Source organism: Phymastichus coffea, unplaced genomic scaffold (genome assembly GCF_024137745.1).
Source record: "Phymastichus coffea isolate CEN01 unplaced genomic scaffold, Cenicafe_Pcof_1.1 PCOF00017, whole genome shotgun sequence".
NCBI lineage: Eukaryota > Metazoa > Arthropoda > Insecta > Hymenoptera > Eulophidae > Phymastichus > Phymastichus coffea.
The window spans coordinates 149,500-170,607 of NW_026706828.1; the positions used below are offsets into that span (position 1 = coordinate 149,500).

The 21,108-nt window shown below is 36.1% G+C and overlaps 1 protein-coding gene across 6 annotated transcripts in view; it reads right to left on the reverse strand.

Moving 5' to 3' along the window:
- LOC131675209 (inositol hexakisphosphate and diphosphoinositol-pentakisphosphate kinase-like) overlaps positions 1-21,108 on the reverse strand; it is a 650,144-nt gene that overhangs the window by 66,761 nt on the left and 562,275 nt on the right. For all 6 annotated transcript variants that reach the window (XM_058954120.1, XM_058954119.1, XM_058954118.1 and 3 more), the window contains one exon: positions 4,965-5,199. In XM_058954120.1, the coding sequence (XP_058810103.1) occupies positions 4,965-5,199 (235 nt within the window). The remainder of the gene's footprint in view (positions 1-4,964; positions 5,200-21,108) is intronic.

Genomic DNA, 21,108 nt, shown 5'->3' on the forward strand with positions numbered 1-21,108 from the left:
TAATGCTCCGGATGGACGAAGGGTTTAGTAATATTTTGATTTTTCGTAACATGGCGGACGTTCAAAGTCAAATTTTTTTTTTTACCCAAATTTTCGTCACTTTTTCGGCTGTAAAAAAAAAACTTTCATCGTACGAAAAATCTTCGTCCATCCAGAGGACAATTATACGTAAAATAAGTCGTTAAAATTTCAAGAGGATCGATATAACCGTTTTCGAGTTTCAGTGATCACCGACTTGGAGAACGTGGTTTCGAGAAAAACGCGTTTAAAGTTTTGAGTATAGTTTACATGCAGATAAAAATTTTTTTTACATACCTATACCGTATCATCTATTCCAGGACCATACAATGTACCTTCCTTTTGCTTATCAGCTACCCCAGCAACGATTTTCTTCCGTCGTAGAGCAACTCTGGCCTCTCGAGTGTTTTCCAACGAACGTCGGTTCGACACTTTTAAGTTCGACGTTTTTAAGCACTCGAGGTAGGTGTGTTCTAAGTTGTATATCTCGGTGAATAATGGTCCGATTGGTCTAATAATTTCAGGGAATACTTTCAAAATGTTATACTTTTAGAAAATGTAATAAAAAAAAATCGATTTTTTGAAAATCATGACTGGGCCTAACCCCTTAATGACCTAACTACCAAGCGCAATCACCATAATTAATGTTGGTATCCCATTTATTCCAGAAATCCGTTTGATACTACGATAGCGATCAACCAATCACTTCTACCACCGATTTCCATACTCAACTTTAAGTAGCCCCATGTTCACGGCTTTTTATCTGAGATACCCTGTACGAATATCGTAGGCGGCTTCAATCAGTTCCTAAACCGGAAGCTGAAATTCGGCCTTACCACTGATACCTGTGCACCCAAATCTAACAGCGCTGTATAGACTATATCGACCTTAATATAGAACCTGTTCTCAACTACTGCGACTAACGCTGCATCCGATTCATTTACCGTTTAGTTACGAAGTCGTAAGTTACCCTGAGACTCTCCCCTCACCGAAACGGACGGTGCATCGGTTGCAACAACCAAACATCCTATTAATACGAACCCATCATCCACAAGCTTACTTATACTGCGCGCGGCTGCGACCTTTGTCAAAGCTCGCTCCGACAAATTATGTTGATATTTCCTAGTATAAAGGTATTTATCAATTTTGTAAAAAAATAGTAGGTTGTCAGGCATTTCTAACACGAGATTCTTATTCAGCGAAGATAAATACGAGTATGTGAAAATATGCATTCAGTTTGTCAAATTTGGATACTTACTTTGTCGGAAGCTATTACTACGAGTACATTCGGTTGAAATTATAGTTGATGAGTGTAATGTTTTACCTCTCGTATGTCAGCCAAATATTAATGAAAAAATTCTGAAATAAATGCGCATAAGCAAGATACTCAAAAGTAAATGTTTATTTTGAAATAATTCTATACATATACGGGATGGACCATTTTAATGAACCAAGTAAGTTTTTCTCAGAAACTATGAGAGTTAGCGAAAAAGGGTTCAAATGAGCGTTGCTCAACTTCGAGAGGGATATATCCTTATGAGCTTGCCTTTGACCTTTGAGGTTATGTTCAAGGTGATTTTAAGGTCAACCTTTTTTTTTTAAATAGGAAATTCTATTTTCTATCTTCTATTTGGAAAAAGCGGGAAATTCGTTGTTCAAAGAAGGTAACATAGTTAAGGTCCACATGACCTCCAAGGCCATGTAGAGATCTGTTTTATTTTTTTATTTTTTCCACCTGAATGTGTCGGAAAGGATAAGGTTAAGCGAAAAGTGTTTTAAACCAATGTTGTTCAACTTTGAAGGGAAGAATATATCCCTATGACCTTGTCTTTGAACTTTAAGGTCATATTCTAGGTCATTTCCAGTCATCTAATTCGTTTTTTTAATGGGAATCCTTCTTATCGATTCCGAATTCGGAGTAAGCGGGAAATTTTACATCTCAAGTGATGTAAAAAAAGTAAAAATATTACATTAAAAAAGATATTAGCCCAATAACCAAACAAAAAATTTTACTTTCATTTTACATTTATTTTATTTTTACCAATCATGGCAAAGTCAAATATAGGTTAAGTTAATAACAAGAATTGTAAGATATTGTAATGGTTATTTTCTTTTACTAAAGACGTGACATGATCAAATACAACTTAAGTTTGCTATTTTTGAAGCCATTTATAATGCATATTCTAAATATTATTCATTTAACTTTAAATTAATTATTCGGCGTTATTTCCATTTTTCTTCAAGGCATAAAATTAACTACCTCTGGAAATGACGAACGGTGCTAAGTAAAGATTCTTTTGGTATTGCAGCGCATACTTGATGAATGCAATCTTGCATATCTTCTCTATTGATAGGTTGTTGTTCAAAAATAATATTTTTTAAATAGCCTTATAAAAAAAGTCTGGGAATATGAAGTCAGGTGAACTTGCAGGCCAGTTAACTGAAGCTTCTCGTCTAATCCATTTACCATTGTAAATTTTATACAATGAAGTAAAATTGTAGGTACGCCTGTTGTCGAATTGTTGAAATGGCACAATGCTACTGTAACGGTGTGCCATTCCAGAACCAAGGATCTTCCTGCTGTCGTGAGTTTTTTAATATTTTTAATAAGCTATTACATAATAATGTTTTTATTTAATATCGAAATATTTTTTGTTTCCATTCATAGGTCTGCAGCGCTTGAGCTCGCTTTCTCTGACAGCAAGTCTATTGTAGGTTCATCTGTATTTCTGAAGACAACGACTTTTTTCGAAGCCTGCTCTATCGTAGGCAAAATACTCGAACCTGCCTCTCTCGCATTCGTGTCAAACAACGAGAACTTACTTTGTTGCGCTTCACATTTGCCGGGCAAGCTAGTTGTCGCACGCTGACGATCGCTTAAGCCCGACAGCAAATTCAATGCGTTCATACCGTCTTCACCTGAAAAGTGGAGAGATTAGGCGTTGAGTGCGCTTAATCCGTCTACAGGTATATCGTTGATATAGCTGACTCGCGGGGGGCTGCTTTCTTTGCCTGATTTCTCCTCATTAGTCGGCCTACCATTTCGCGGTGACCTAATTTTGTTAGCGTCGCAGATATTCGTATCCGACGGAAAAGTAATTGTGTTACTCGCGCTATAAGTCTTCTCACTTTTTGGCGGTTTTTGACTAAGCTGCGGCACGCAAACTGCATACTTTTTATTAACTACCGAGTCCTGAATCGACGAAGTTATTTGCGCTTTACCCATAATAGCCGCTTGTACCCCGCGCTCCCAGCTCTCAACCCAAGAACTTACTTTGGGTGCCAAGTACGTTGTGCTCATCGTTCATTAAGATTGGTCGCGGTAAGCGTGCTATCTGCTCATGCGCTCGCATGCACCGGTCGCTCAATCGCAGCCGCTGACAGATTAAGAACTACTCGGCCGCTGGGCGGCTCTGTCTGAAGCGGTATTGAAGCCTGCTGCCTGAGTCGCCCCACCGTAGATCGCCTGCCTTTTTACCCTAAAAACTGTATTCGCCATCTATGATGCCCTGCCTAACCTCTCGCCTATATTTCCAGGAATTGCTGTAATGGCCTTCCAGATGTGGCTCAGCGCACTCATGCTACGTTCGCCCTGATCTCGCGCGTCCTGCTCGCACACGCAGCTATCTACGCTAGCTGACGGCAGGCAAGCTGCTGACGGTAACGTATTTTCATTGGGCACAGCCATGCTTCTGCCCGGCGACTGAGTTTGCCCGTGAAGAACGGCCGTACTTCTTATCGACGCCACCTATTCTTGCTTACGCTGCAATTCACCCGCCGAGGGCGTAGCATTTATCGCGAGCTCTTCGCCGACATCTGCTCCTCCGCCGCTACTTCCTGCTGTTCATCATACAGCAAGTCCGAGATTCAGCCCGATGCGAAATCACCCGAATGCAACGGCAGTTGCAAATCTGGTCACTCCTTAATCAACAGATATTAAATATATCAATCTCGCAGTTCTTCCAAATCATCGAGCGAGACAAGTCCGCGATAGCTCATCAATTATAACAGAACAACCGATTCTGCTAAATCGATTTTACGTTTTAAGTTCTTACCGTGCGCGTCGTGTAATATTCTGTGCATAATTATTCAATCTCCACACACTAGTGACATTATTGCATTTGGAAAAAAAATTTCTATGCGCGAACTGTAACGCAAGCTACTGGGACAAAACGTGCCTCGTCTGCGAACTATGTAACCCGACACTCCCAAAATACCTTATCTGAAAATCCTTTTAAGCTCTGAGCCGGTGAGAGATCACCTTGCTTAAGCCTAAAGTAACAAAACAATTCAATTATCGAAAATGTACTTAAAATATTATATTAAAATAAGGTAAATAAAAAATAAGTAAACAGACCACAATCTAATAACTAAAACCAAAACAAAACAAACGAAATTCGAGCGGTACTGCGTCCGCATCTGGAGTCAGAGTCACTCATTGACTCACATGCGATCACCTGATACTTCGACGAACACAAACAAGAAAGGTTTACCTGGTAGGTCACTATATAGACATATGTGTGTGTGTGTGTGTGAGAGTGTGAGTGAGCAAACACGGAGAAATAAAATTAAAAAAACACTTTTTGAGCTGATCTTAATTATTACTCAACAAAAAAGTTATTCTCTATAATTTTATTACTTCTTAAAATATAGCCTTTTGAAAAAATGTTACTATTATTTTAAAAAATTGATGACTTAATTTAATTTTTGTATAAAAAATTTGGAGAAATTATAGAAATTATATCCTATACACATACAAAAATAGAACAAAGTATAAAAAAATTCATTATCTCTGGCCAAAATATTAAGCTAAGAATTATTTATAAATGGATTCTATGCGCATTTTTGCTCGTTCACATCTTTTATCGATTGTATAGTATAAGCTAAGATTAACTGGAAATAGATAAGATACAGAAAAAAATGAAAAGTATTTCAATTTTTCTTACATATTTTGGTACTTGCTGCTGTCACAATCATTGTCCAATAATCCGTTCGTATTAGCACTTTTTACCATTTGCACTAGTATTGGAGTCAGTTCTCCTTCAAGTGCTAGTAAGCCTTTTGCAAATGCTGCTGCGGTCATTTGTACCCTACCCTCATCACTCGCATAAATCTTGAGATCATGACGAAAAGTAGAATGGAGTCTCAACAAACCTAGTCCTTGTGCTCCTGCATAGTCACCTTGAAATAAACAGATAAAAAATTAACAATATTTTACATCGCATAATAGTTACAAAGTAACTGGAGTTAAATAGAACTTATTAGTTTTTCAAATTCAAAAATCTCTCATTAGCCTATGAATAGATTTATATGAGTTATTGTTCGCAAGTTACAAAAAAAGAATTTGTGATGTATCGGGATTATTATAGATTAGACTCTTTTAATATTAATTATTTATTGAAGTAATTAAGAAAGAATGAGGTGTGCACAATATAAGAAGGGATAGTGTATTCCTAAGCCGTAAATGTGTGCTCCCGTCTACGGTTGACTAAAATGTAAACTCAGAATCTCGGACGCACTCTCGCTCTATTCACACACATATGTCCATACTAGTAATTTACGTACTGTTGCAGGTAGAAGCCAGTAAGCGATAAAGAGAATGAGGCTGAGAGATCCTTTTTCATGCGCATCACTAATCCCCAATAATTGCCAACGAATGTCAACCGCGTCTAACCGTCATAAACGCGAATACACCAGAGACAATAAAAGCCCTATAATCCCAACGTATTTTGGTACTATGTGTTACCCGTTACCGTTTTTTGGCGTTTTACGTTCATTCGAACATGTGTTGTCCGCGTAGCTCGCTCATTTACAATATTGCTTGAGTGTTTTCTGGAAACGCCACGTGGGAGTTATGCGGATGAAAATTTAGGCTACCCTGCTAAAAAAGTTCCATTCATTCCTATTCGGGATCATTCATATTCAATGGTAATCAATGAACTGAATGGTTCAATGTTCCGATGACGATTGAAACTGAATGATTTTCAATAATACTTCATGGTAAGCATAACTAATAGTAAAACTTACCATTAAATTTAATAGAATTCAATCTTTCTGAATAATACTTTGTATAGGAATGGTTTCAATGATAATCTATCCAATTGCATTGAATGAATATCAATCACAGTTCAATAAAATAATTAATCAATGATATTTTATTGTATATCTTTCTATGAATTTTAATAATTTTTCGATACAATAATTGTCCAATCATATTTTATTGAATCATATTATATGGATATTAATTTTTATCCAATTACACGGTTGGTCAATAATATTTTATAGAATGGTTTTCCATATATGCCAATATGAGCAAAAGCAATACTGTAACTTTAGCAATATTTCATTTAATAGTTTTTTTTTAATCTTAATGATTGGTCAATATAAAAATAACCCAATCGCATTCAATGAGGTATAGTATTCTATAATTTCTTATGAAAGGCAAACAAAAAAATTTCAAATATTTTCAATGGAATATTTTTTAATGAAATCTAATGATTGGTAAATGCAAGTAAAACTCAATCGTATTCTATTGAGAAGTTGTTTGTATAGTTTTGAATAATCCTTCATTCTACAAACTTATCAAATATAATTTTATTCTATAATTTTTCATTAGATGATGAAAGAAAAAATTTCCATAATTGAATGATTTTTTATAAATTTGAATAGTTGTTCGATACTATAATTGAAGAATCGTATCTTATGCTTTGGATATTATAATTTTATATAGGTCATGAATGAAAAAACTCCGTATATGATTTGATTGAATAGACTTTCATCAATTTTAATAGTTTTTAAGTAAAAACATATTCGAATATAATTTTTAATGGGTATTCGATTTTTTTTCAATTGTAAATAAATGGTTTTTTATGTACATCAACAAATTACAAAAATTGACATGAACATTATTATTGGATTTCAAATTAATTGGGCATTTTGCATAAATATCTAGCATTTCTAACGTCTACCAAAATTATTTTGCAATCTATTTCACCAATGGGTTTGATGAGATCAATCTCGTTTTCGCTTTGAATTTTTCGGATATGAGTCACTCCTTCAAATGGATATTCTGGAAATACGTTGTACGTTTGTACAACAATGTATGAATCGTCGTCATGTTCGAGAATTTTTGTTATTCTAGCGTATTGTCCACTAGTAATTCTAACGACAGTATCATCAGTTTTCTTCGCTCGATTGTATTCTTCACTGTGATATACAGTGCTTTTATAAATACACTTTTTGTAAACCATGCACCAATCCTTAATTATGCAATAACAAACCATTCATACTTATTCAATGGGATTAATTTCTGCTATTGCATAATATTGGATTAATGTGATTTTCACATTAAAAACTATCGAAAATTATTCAACGTCAGAAAAAAAGTTGATTCTGCGATAACAAACCATTAATCCCCATTCAATTAGATTGATATTTTCTACTGGATATTATTGAGTTGTTACGACTTTCGTATTCAAAACTATTGAAAATTATTCAACGATACAAGACTTGAATGTTGCAATAACAAACCATTGATATCAATTCAATCAAATTGATTATCGCATTCGAATGGTTTCAAATCTTCGATTTGACCACGAATTTTACCATTGAAATCGATTGGGTAACATACATGAGAAATTTCATTGAATCCTATTGAAAACCATTACTTTAATAGTATATTTTTCTATTGATAATGATTAATCTCGATTAGGAATCAATAGTAATCTATATTATTGGAACCAATAGTATTTAATATCTTGACATTTCTTGTTGGATGAGGAATCATATTCAATGGTCATTTGGAGTGTTCAGATCGAAGATTGAAAACCATTCAGAAATTCTTCAATGGTTTTCAATGGAACTTTTATAGCAGGGTAGTTGTATAATGCATACTTAAAGCGTTGAGAAAAACGTATCAATTGCTATAGCGAGGAATATTACTAGGTATGGAGTGGTTATTATACAATGCGCACAATGTATATATGCAGTTTGCCGTGCCGAGTGCTGAATCGCAAATCGCCGGGCCAATGACTCTCCCCTATAGCGTCACTTGTTGCAACTAGCCTGGTTGCATTCGACAACCAGGACCATGAGCTCAGCAGTTTGATTCGAGGCCGTCTGGATCCGGAAAGACGTTCTGTCAAGTACAGTTTACACAGCTCAGAATTTGTACGAGAGCGAATCCGAGGTAGGCAGAGCAATCTACGAGCAACGCGAAAGGGTTAGAGAGAAGCCCTAAAAATAAGGAAATAAAGAAAGACGTGTGGAAATTTTCGTTAGGCCCTGCAGAACACGTCTTTGCCCACAGCATCAGAAGAAAACAAAACTATACACAAGGGAGGGAGCGCAAAAACTCGAGAAAAATCAGTCTTCGATACGGCAAGCTAGTACTTTATTTATCTGCCAGTAAGCGTGCGCAATTTGTATAGTTGCGTATTAGCTTACCAATTGATCATCGTTAAGCAATTTATTACCACAATGTACATTAAGCTTCAATAAAAAAAAGTATTTAATTCAAATTCAAAAGTTATCAAAAGATAAAATCAACTACTGAATCACTTTGTGTTGTCATTCCTGCTCATCTTGTTCACAACATTTATCAATATATTAATATTTTCTCTTTCTTTACAAAACGCATTTTATATTCTAGCATGCTTTTTGACTAAATGCTTCTTCGCATTTTTTCTAATTTGGATTGAGGTTTAATAGCATTATCAACGTTCGAATTTTATCTTTTTATACTTATACATCTGGTCAACTTATCTTTTCCACCATTTTCCAGGTGAAATCTCTGCCTCGAAATTGACGTGACAATTCCTTTGCAATCATTGTGTCTGTTACTTATACCTTTTCATACGTTTCACATTTTAATTTGAAAGGCCTTACACCAAAAGAAATCACAGTTGAGTTGAACGCCGTTCATGACAAGTCTGCCCCTATGTTTAAGACAGTTTATAACTGGGTAAATAAATTTAAACGCGGCCGTACAATAACAAAAGATGAACCTCGTTCAGGACGCCCCGTAGAAGTGAGTACGCCCGAAATGATTAACAAAATCCACGATATGGTGTTGAGTGATATAATATTAAAATTGCAAGAATTAGTTGAGGCCATAGGAGTATCAAAGGGTAGAATCATTTCAATTTTGTATGAAAAATTGGGGATTAAATAAATATTAGCAAGATAGGTGCCACGTTTGCTCACTGTTGAAAACAAGCGAACCCGCGTGGTTACCTCTGAGGCTCTTTTGGCACGCTTACATCTTAATCCGAAAGACTTTTGGCGTCGACTCGTAACTGTAGATGAAACATGGGTACACCACTACACTTCTGAAACCAAAGAACAGTCCAAACAATGGATTACCGCAGGAGAACCGGCCCCAAAGAAGGTACAGACAGTAAAGTCAGCAGGCAAGATTATAGCCACGGTTTTCTGGGATGCGTATGGAATCATCTACATCAGCTACTTGGAAAAGGGCCAGACGATCACTGGACAATATTATGTGTCATTATTAGGTTAGATGAAAGAAAAATTCAGAGGAAAACGTCCTCACTTGAACAAAAAAAATGACTCTTCAAGACAATGCTCGAGTTCACACGTGAGCAGTTTCGATGGCAAAAATTAACGATTTAAAGTTCGAATTAATTGACCATCCACCATATTCGCTTGATTGGACTTCCAGTGAATTTTTCTTATTTCCTAACCTCAAAAAATGGCTTGCCAGACAACGATTCATGTCGAATAAAGAAGTCATCGCAGAAATAAAAGCCTATTTTGAGGGTTTTCAGTAATCATATTTTTCTGATAGCTTAAAAAACCTGGAAGGCCGTTTAATAAAAGCTATCGACCTTCATGGAGATTATGTTGAAAAATAAAAAAAAATTACATACGCAAAACTTTTTTTTCCTTCTTTTTGTAAAGACTTATTGACCCCCCCTCGTATACAAGATACTTTAAACCATTTTTAGCGGCCCGCTTCACCTTGGATTCATAAAATAATGATTTATTGTTTTAACCCATTATCGCTTAAAACCATCGATCTTACGCCATGTTATCGACCACGAAATTCATACATAGATCAAAGATACCGTATCTTATATTTTTCGGCGTTCTAATTAAGAATCCGGGCTCAAATTTCAAAACTGTTGAATACAAAATTCAATATGTCGGTTTGTTTATAAAAAAAATCTCCCAGAAACCTGTTTTTCTCATTATTGTTCTTTTTCTCAAAAACTATAAAGTTGAGCAAAAAGTTCCAAAGGCAAAGATGTCTTATAATTCGTCAATGAACTCTCTTGAAATTTTTTATATTTAAAGAAATTTTTTTGGAAAATTTCATATTTCACTCATACGCGATGAACAAGTAAAATCTTTGTACCCATTTAATTTAATTAGTTTTTAACATTATCTTGTTTTTATCTTTTACATAAGTAGTATAATAATTTGATAGTTCATCGTATTCTGGACGAAAAAAAACTTATTTATATTTAAATATATTTTTATATATTATTTACATATATTTTATTGAAACATATTTTTATCATTATTATTTTAAATTCATATTTGTTTTAAATATATATTTATATCTTTCTGAAATCTGGTAATAAAAATTATATAGTGTAAGGGGGAACTTATTCGGGAAAATTCTTGTTATAATACTGAATATATCACTTTATTATCAATTTAAAAAGATTTACCGTTATCTAACATACATATGTACATTGATTTCACTTTGTGACTAATGATATTTTTAGATTGGGAATTGAAACAAATATTATTCAATCTATTACAGATAATCCATATTAGCCGCGATGGGGTAGGTTAATTTATTCACAAATAATGAACATTTGTGCAATTTACTCTGCTAGTTTAAAACACCTTTCCCATAATTTGATATAAAAAGTAATATTGATTAATATTGAATAATAATTTATGTTTGTTTAACAGATTTTATAATCATTTTCATTAAGTTAGTTCAATAAATTGAGTGTAAATTGTTATTTGTATCAAATTTTAACCTTGGGTCGAAAAAAAATAATATTGAAAACTTTAAATTAGTTTACGATATTTGAAGTTTCTTCTAAGTATATTATTTGTAGTATTCTTTGTATTATTTATATTGTAGATTTGTAGAAAGGTACTTTGTCATTAATTAATTTTTTTCGTGCCAGGATATCGTTCTTAAAAAATAATTAGAATGAACCCAACAAATATTTTACGTATATTATATGAAAGATTTGATGATACTGAATATAATATAGTGAGTATTATTACAGGTGATGAAAACAAATTTGTATTAGAAAATTTAATAAAAGAAGCTATTGACGCAGATCTGTTTATAGAAAGTTACAATACTTTAACATTTTTAAACGAAAATGAAGTTCCTGAGTCTTTAGTGGTCGAAGAAGAGTGTGAAGATGATTATATTAATATAAAATTTGACAACAAATCTAGAAAAATATGCATCGATCTAGAATACAAAACAAATGCAGTTAATTTTTGGCGTAGTAACAAAAACAGACCTGTTAATTGTAATAGGGTACAATATACATTTCAATTAGTGAAACGTGTCCAGCAATTGTACAGATGGGAAAAGCAGATTATCGAAGGAGGAAGTAAGCTCGAAAAACTGCTTGTGATTTCAAAACAAATATTGGAAAATTTTCAAAATGCAATTCAAAAATCAGTATGTGTTCATGATTTAAATATTAAAAGGTGGGCCATCGAAGCAAGAGACAATGTACTACTGTCTCAAAAACTGTTTAAACATAACTATCTAATAAAAGAAAGCTTATTCAACAAGAAAATAATTTTGTTACTAAAGTTAAGTCGGAAATCGTAAAATTTGGTAATCAAAATACTTATAATACCGGTTAGTCTGGTTTTAGTTTAGAATGTCATACAGGACGAACTTTAATATTTAAAGGAACTATGAAAGTTGAATGCTTGGTACAATCTATCAATTCTTTAACACACACTTATACCGTCCAGCCTCTTTCGTCCCATAAATTGAGTCCGAGTTGTAAAAATAACCGTTATCCCTTTTTCTATTCAATTGGTCACATTAGAGTCTAGACAGTAGACACTTTTTCTGATATAATAAATAATAATAAATGCATAAATAAAAAAAAACTCATCATCGAGGATGGTAAACCTAAAAATGTGTTCTGAACGTGTGCAACAATCATTAGCGCTCAGTCCTTTACGATGGTCTGCCGAACCCTGCGCCTCCAATGATTTATGGCACTTATAAAAAGAAGGTACATCAGCGTACCTCAAGGAGCAGATGCACTCAACTGACTGCTACCCTTTCCACTCGCACATTTTTACCATTGTAATCGCCCTCACCTTAAGTAAACCTATGAAAAGCGATTTTCTAATTTTTGTAAACTCTCAGCGAACTTATTTGACAGTCTGCTGCGATAGAAAAATCAGATTCTCGACAAGAGCCGAGAGAGCAACAGCCACGCTCTCTCGTCTATACATACCACGACACTTTGTAATAGTTACTTCTCTTCTATTCACTGTTAAATTTACTTTCTATTTTCTTTATTAAATAGAATTAATTTAACTTGTGTTTCTCTGTTTATTTATACGTCACCTTGCCCGTTCGTCATTAAGGTTAACGTGCGGCGCGGAATGAAAGAAAAGTAGTCTTTTCAAATTTAAAATATTTCCGCAAGTCTGAATATGGTCCTTCGAGTCGGATAGTGAATTTATCAACCAGTGAACAATTCCAAATTCAACTCAATTTACAAGTGAAGTGATTGGCTTTAATGTTTACTTGTGAGACTTATACATAGTCAACAATCAAGCAAGCAAGCAATTTCAAGTGTCGCTATTCAGCGCATAATTCATCTGCAACTAAGTCAAATAGTTGTCAGGTATTGCAAATCGTTTCAAATCAAAAAATACAACAGCACGACGCAGTCATCCGGACGAGAGAAGCAGCCGGTGAAACAGTGCCATCATTCAACTACAACCGAACGGACATTCCGCAGCAGGAGAGCAGCCGTCGATCCAAGCGCCGCAGCCTAGTTGACATCGTGAAGCAGCCACCGGCCGGTCAACAATTACGCATTAGCAGGGGAGCATCATAAACTTCGCATTTACAAAGCAAGTAAGCTTGAGAATCTCCTCTCTAATAATTCCTATACTTTTTCCTGTTTTACGGATTCTACTTCAAATCCTATATACAAATTGTTTATCATGGGTGAAAATAATCTCAAAACACTCACCCACAGTCGCGGTAGTATTAAAGCGAGTGTTACTCGTTTGATAAATTATTTTTCCAAAACTAACCTTGAAGTAGATGCCATTGAATACGAGAGTCGTTTAGCAAAATTGGAAGAACATTTTAAGACGTTTGAATCTATTCAATTACAAGTTGAGCTCGCGTCTGCTACTGGTGAGAATGATGAAGATGAAGTCGAACTCGAAGAAACCGAAAGACAAGAATTTGAGGATAATTACTATAAAAGTAGTAATTTGATATAAAAACGATTACAAGCAGTCACTGCTTCATCAGCTCCGCCTTCTCTTCCGATATAAAATGCTCTTGCAGGTCAGTCAATTAGTAGGGCATCTAGATCAGATCTTAGCACCCCTCAAAATATCACTTATCACGTGAATCACGGGCTAGAAAAATTAGAAGTTCGACCTTGCGATGGCAATCCGCGCGAGTGACATAGTTTTCGCGATTCATTTACAAATTTAGGTGACAAAAACTAGTCTATGCCGATAACGGAAAAATTTTATAGACTGAAGCAAGCCCTTCGCGGAGTTTTGAAAGACATTATTGAAGATCTGGATGCGTCGGAAGAAAAATATGGGACAACTTGGGAATTAATTACTCACCGAGAAAAATTATTTAGTCTCATTTGAAACAATTATTTCAGTTACCAACTATGCAAAAAAGCTCAGGTATAAAAATTCGTGCGCTCAAAGAAAAAGCGCAAATGCACGTCAATGCTTTGAAAGCTCTCAAGGAGCCTGTAGATAAGTGGAATTCAATTATCGTATTAGTCAGCAGTAAACTTGATAAATACACGCGCAAAGCATGGGAAGAAACTTTGGAAGATAACGTGAAACCTAAATTTGTTGAACTTGTTGCATTTTTAAAGAAAAAAAAAGAGTAGACTGCGATGACGAGTTTTCGCAAGCTCCTAATAATACAGGCAAGAAAGCTTCGTCAAATGTTAATGCTTCTCAATCTTTGGTCAGTACCGAAAATAAAATTTCGTACACTTTCTGCGATCAAGACGGTCACAAAGCTTACGCGTGTCCCGAATTATTTAAGATCCCTCCGAATTATTAAATAGAATTAATTTAACATGTGTTTTTCTGTTTATTTATCAGCTTGCCCATTCGATATTAAGGTTAATGTGCGACGCGGAATGAAAGAAAAGTAGTATTTTCAAATTTGAAATATTTCCGCAAGTCTGAACACAGCCTATTATTATATTCTGCTAATAGAGAATTAAAGGCTCCATTATTAATTGTTTTGCAAGAAACAAATGGTCGCTTTGGACCAACAGTAGAAAAAAAATGTAAAAAGCTGATCATATACATGTACTAGCTTCTTTATCTGGAAAAATTACCGCAGACCTAACATCAATATGGTTTCAAGATATTTATCTTTGAATTGCTTGGGCTAATTTGCATCCTTATATAAGACAAATTTAAGCTCTACTTATGGAATACTTCGCACCATAAGAAACTAGGGTAAAGTTTATCTTTCCTTCAAATCTAACTCATATAATCATACATATTCATTTAGTATTTTATTTGAAAGTTAATATTTAGAACCATTTTTGAAAATTGAGTCAAATTCTTACTCATTAACGCGACAGATCACGAGAGTATGAACAATAATATAAATAAAAGGTGATACCAACATCACATGGTGTACAAAACCCATCTGTCTAAATCATTTTTTTCGTCTAGAATACGATGAACTACCACGTTATTGTATTATCTATGTAAGATAATTGGAAAAGTATATTATATTCAATACGTTTATCTCATTGATTAAACAAAACTTGAAAATCAATAAATTTAAGCTATATTTGTATATTCTATTTTTGACATGTTAAAAAGATAGGAACAAGATAATGTTTAAAACTAATTAAATTAAATGGGTACGAAGATTTTACTTGTTCATCGCGTATGAGTGTGCGACGGGGGAGAGGGAGGGGAAAAATAATAGACGGGTATTTTTCCGATCTCGCACTGTCGCCAGCGGCGCGCAGTCAGCCGAGGCAACGTATGCAGCTTTTATTTAATTTTATTTCGTTGGGCGCCAGCTACCGTGCTCTCGCGTTAGGAGAGCAGGTAGCGCTGCAACGTTGGCTGGTTCTCGGCAAAGTCCTGCTGGTCGCTGTGAGGTCGGGTGGTTTCCCCGTCGCTTCCCTCCTCGTCGCCGTCGATGTTCTTACGCGCGTGGCCGGCTATCACCTGTGAAGAATGAAGCGGGAGCGCGAAGTCCTAGGCGACGATTCGTTCGAGTCTAAAGCGTATCGAGCGAAAAGGGGGAAGGGGGGCAACGGGTGGTTTCAGGGCCACCCACGACTGCGGCTCGTTCGGCTAGCTAGAAGAAGTTCGGGGCACGGCGGCTCTCAATCCAGAAGCGGGTACATCGAGAGGGGCGTCACAGGGGCGCCCCGACTGACGGACTAGTGGTTCAGGGGATAGCTCCTTCCCCGGACTGGCGGCGTAGTTCCCGCGACGGCGGCTATCGGCTAGGCGATAATCAGGGCATTCGCGCACGCGTTTACCGATCTCAGACCGATCGCGAGAGCTACGGGGGATGAGGCGATCAAGTGGGCGTAGTCAATAACAAGTCGGATGTAAAGGTAATTCAGATTTATTATGCAAAAGAACCTCCCAGGTCAACCCCAGTGATCTATCCGTCGCTATGGTCAGCCTGGTCTAGGTTACAGGGGGGACGCGAGTGGCGTACTACGACGCGAAGTCGATTTAGGCAGGCAATTGTCAACACAAGCGGTAAGTCGCGAATGCGTAGTTGTCGTATGCAAAATATTTATCTCGCGCTGGCTCGGAATTCACTCGAGTAAACACACGGAATTGGTCGATCGTACGAAGGTCGGCTACTCGACTGGCAATGTTAGCAATTTAGAACGATAATCCTACGGTGAAAACAAACTGATAGCGCGTACACAATACCGAAGGTCAAGCGCAGCTCACCTAATGTTCGTCCGGTTGTAACAAAGGGATTCGTCAACACGCACAAGATTTGTCGCACGCGCGAAGGTCATACGATACTTAATTACTTTATTCAACCGATCGTCGCACAAAGGAGTCCCTGTAACTGGCGCGCGCACGGGGAATTCGCGCCTGCGTGGCAACCAGAAACACTCCAAATCCAACTCATTACTACTTTACATTACACTCGCGCGCGGAGGATGCGAGAATACGTGCACGCGCGGGAAGTTTGTCGGTCAAGCAACGCGCGATGTAGCGGATTAGGAACGGTGTCTGAGAGTTCTACTGCAAGGTGCGTGCTCGCGAAATCGTATCGGGCGCGCGAAGGTCATGCGACACTCGCGAGGACGCGGACGCTCGGCGATCGCGCGACTTGACGGAAAAACCCGCTTCCAATCAAGGATTTGTTTAGGTTAAGCGAGGGTTTTGCAGCACGTAGATGCGCGCGCGAAAACTGGTCTTTTGATGACGGACAACATAACGGTGCGACAGCGGGGAATCACTCGAAAGGTCAACGGTGAAAATGTATAGGAGGATCACTCCGACGCGCGAAGGTCTAACGGCACTCCCGAGGATGAGGACGGGCAACACACGGTATACATAAAAGAAGGGTGTACTCACTCGGTCGTTTCCACAAAATAATTATGACCTCGGCTGAGGGGATTGTTTGTGGTCGGCGGGCCTATTGCTGCCGCAATTCCTGTCTGTTTTCCTCTGTTTCACTTATCTATTTCTGCACTGTTCTTTCATTCTATTTATTTCTGCACTGTTCTTTTCTTCCTATTTCACTTATCTATTTCTGCACTGTTCTTTTCTTTCTATTTCTTTCTATCTGCTTCCTATGTCCTTTATCTGCGTATGGGTGCCGCGCATCAGCGAGGCTCAACGGGTATGTCTCATCGTCGAGGCTTAACGGTCACTGGCGCGCCGTTTTTCGGCGACGCGCCGCTTCTCCTGGTTTACTTCTCCTTAGTTAGTGTTGATTGGCCGGCTTGTTGCTAAGCCGGGTCTCAGCGCCGTCTATTTTAATGTTTTTTTGCCCGCGCAATTTGTTTATTGGTCGGTCCTTCGCGCCTAATTTGCCTACTGGTCGCGAAGATAGCGTCGGTTTTCACTCATTAGTCCGACCACCCCTAAGCTGATAACGATTAGCCGGTCAACTAGCGTCGCTTGTCTATCCTCTTCTATCCACCGCTCGTTGGTCTTACCGATTCCCCTCGCTCGCTTCCGATCGGTCTAGCATCGGCGGTCTCGCTCGCTCTCACGCGCTCGGTCACTCCTACTTCTAGTCTAACTAGGTCTGCCTTAGCTAACGGGGGCTTGCGATCAGCTGATCGCGGCTGGAAACTTTAAGGGCTTCTAGCTCCCCGGGAGAGTGTCGGATCGGGTCGTGAGTGCGCGAGGGGTTGTGCGCGAGAGTAAGGGTCGTGCGAATCGGTCAGGGAGACTTCTAGAGGTCATAGTTCGCGAGATTCGGGAGTACATGGGCGGGTGTATGCGGTCGTGGCTGTTCTGCCGCATCGTGCTGGTAGTGTATAGTTTTTCGTGTGATGACGCATCATCACAAGTGAAATATGAAATTTTCCAAAAAAATTTCTTTAAATATAAAAAATTTCAAGAGAGTTCACTGACGAATTATAAGACATCTTTGCCTTTGGAACTTTTTGCTCATCTTTATAGTTTTTGAGAAAAAGAACAATAATGAGAAAAACAGGTTTTTGGGAGATTTTTTTATAAACAAATCAACATATTTAATTTTGTATTCAACAGTTTTGAAATTTGGGCCCGGATTCTTCTTTAGAACGAAAAAAATATAAGATGCGGTATCTTCGATCTATGCATAAATTTCGTGGTCGATAACATGGTGTAAGATCGATGGTTTTAAGCGTTAATGGGTTAAGACAATAAATAACTATTTTGTGAATCCAAGGTGAAACCGGCCGCTAAAAATGATTTATAGTATGCTGTATACATGTAATAAAAGTAATCTGAAAGTTACAGGATGACCGGCGATTAACAGTTGGGTAGTGTTACTTGTGAGAGCAAACGCGGCACCCAACGTGCCGAAATTTTTCTCGTGTCCAATTTCTCTTGTAAAATCGCAATGACTGTACCTTTTGAAACCTCTGTAGCCTCAACTACTTCGCATAATTTTATTCTTCGGTAACTCAACACCATGTCGTGGATTTTATTGATAATTTTCGGCTACAGGACGGCCTGAAGGGTCTGCAGACGATGTACGGCCATATTTAAATTCATTTACCCAATTGTAAACAATTGCAAACATAGGGACAGATACACAATGAACTGAATCTAACTTACCTTTGATTTCTTCCGGTGTAAGGCTTTTTAAATAAAAATATTTATCACTACTCGGAAATCACTTTTTTCCATTGTTAACAAGAAACAAAAATTGTTCATTTTGATCGACGATAAAACGGAACTACTCGATGGATCTGGCTGAAACTTCGGCAGTAGTCTATTTAATAGTGACGGTTGCTGGTGCAACATAAGTTGAGATGTTTTGAACGCCATTTGTTGAATTTACTAAGGACTTCTTGACCTACCCTTGTAAATTCTATAATATTCCAGGATATGATATTTACTATCGTATATTAATAGTATAAGAAAAATATCGTATGCTATTGTAGTTTATGTTAGTAATAAAATAAAAGAAACTGGAATAGGACACTAGTTGTTTCATAACCCGCTCTGTTTGCTTATCTTTCCTGCCTTCGGGCCTTTTCTCTGCCGTTGTCAGCGCCAGGTATTGAAACTATGGAAACCGATTATCGATGCTCGATATCAATTTGTTTAAGGCTATGTTTCTGTATCGAGTGAGGTAAAAAGTTGGTATGGTGGAGAGCTGGGGAGATATACTATATATATATATATAGAGTGTAGCCGAAAGCCTTACTTAAAATGCGTAACAGGCGACACTGGAAAGGGATGATCGGGTGGGGAAGTCAAGTTTGAAGGCTCGTGCTGTCTAAATGACGAGTCACGTTGATTCTTATTTGATGTACGCAAGCCTAGTGGAAAACAGCTGACAAGGAATGTACCCCAACCCAAACTCACTGATTCTTATAATTCTTGTATATGTTGTAGTACATTAAAAAAACAAGAGATTGGTATTTTTTTATCGAGGGAAAAATATATTTAAGAGATAAAATCCACCATCAAAGTTCACCTCCTAAAAACATATTTTTTTTCAAATAATTTTTCTACTAATTACTATTTTTTACTAAAACAAAGTTGATAAAAATCTTGTAAAATAAAGTCTAATTCAGGTGTATTTGACTTTTGGAAGTTGTAACTCCTATTTTTGATAGGTAAAAAATGACATGAATGTTCGCAGTCAAATAATAGTTTAGTTTTAAACGTATTTGTATTTAGAAATAAAATAGAGTTAAACAGTTTCTTTGTTGTTAATTAAATTATAGCGATTGCAACTCTTGTTTCTAATGAAAACAAACTAGAAAAATTGATATGAATTCTAATTACAACTCTATAGAAAAAATTTTATTTTTATACATAATCGATACAAATAGAATATTATATTTAATCTAATTTAAATATCATTTTATTTTCAATTCATTTTTCATTGTGCCAATTTTTTTAATAGAGTGCTATACACTTATTCATATAAACTTTTATAAAATTTAATATAATTTAGAAGGAATGGTTTTCTAATATTTTTTATTTGTTATATTTTGAACAGTAATGATAACCATCAAGAAAATGTTCGAAACATAAGAACTTTTTACACCAGCCACAATGTATAGTTGCAGCATTTTTACAGCCTCTCATTTTGCCTAAATTAAACTATTTTAAACTACAAGAATCTCCAAAATTGCAATCAACTAGATTATCAAAATTTTCTATTTTTCAGCGATTTCCACTTTTAAATCAAGAATTTTTAAGAAGATTTAAATATTTTGATAACGAAAATTGGTTATCAACTAATGACTGAAGCCTAATAATATTGTTTCTCGAATATAAATTCACTTCGTAATCCATTGAAATAAAGTTATCTGAAAAAAGTCGAACAAAGTTTTTCCTTAATGGAAATCTGTATACACCTAATGACTGTATTTTTCTTGTAGTTTCAGTTGGAATGTAAATAACATTAACGATCTTATTATCTGGTCTGGTTTCTTTAATTACTTGTTTGCTATGATCACTTCAAGAATCTAGCAGCAATATACTGGTAGGACTAACATTTGGATGAAAAATGTGCTTCAACCAAATTTTAAAACGATCTAAAATAAAAGAATTTGTTCAATATTTTTCTATGGGCTTTCAATTATTTTTAAATTATATTTAATTATTACGTATCTGAAGTTAATTTTCCAGATTAAGATGCTTCTTTGTATACATTTTGAAGTTTAAATAATTTGGATTCTACAATTGATCTAAACTAGCCAGATTTTTCCTTTAAAACAAAAATGAGAGGTGATATAAGTTTTCCTTCACGTGATATCAGTGGCTGTATAGTATACCTGAGTGTCACCGATAATACAAATTCTATTAGACATTGTATCTGACTTTCGCCTTCCACCATAAGTGTCCTCTTCGAGTGGATTTCCAATTCAAATCCACTTTGATCTGTATTATATGTATTATGAATCCCAATTTCTTGAACAGCTTTTTTCACATTAATAACAAATGTAAGAACTTGTTTCATTAGTTCTGCATTACTTTTGAAAGTTTTTCGTGTAGCAACTTTGTTAATTTAACTAGAGACAATTTTATAAGCATTTTTAAATCTTGATGACCAATGTTCTAAAGCTTTAAATCTAAGATCTTCAAACTCTAGATCCTCTTTTGAGTGTAATAACCAACAACGCTAATTTTGATAATGCA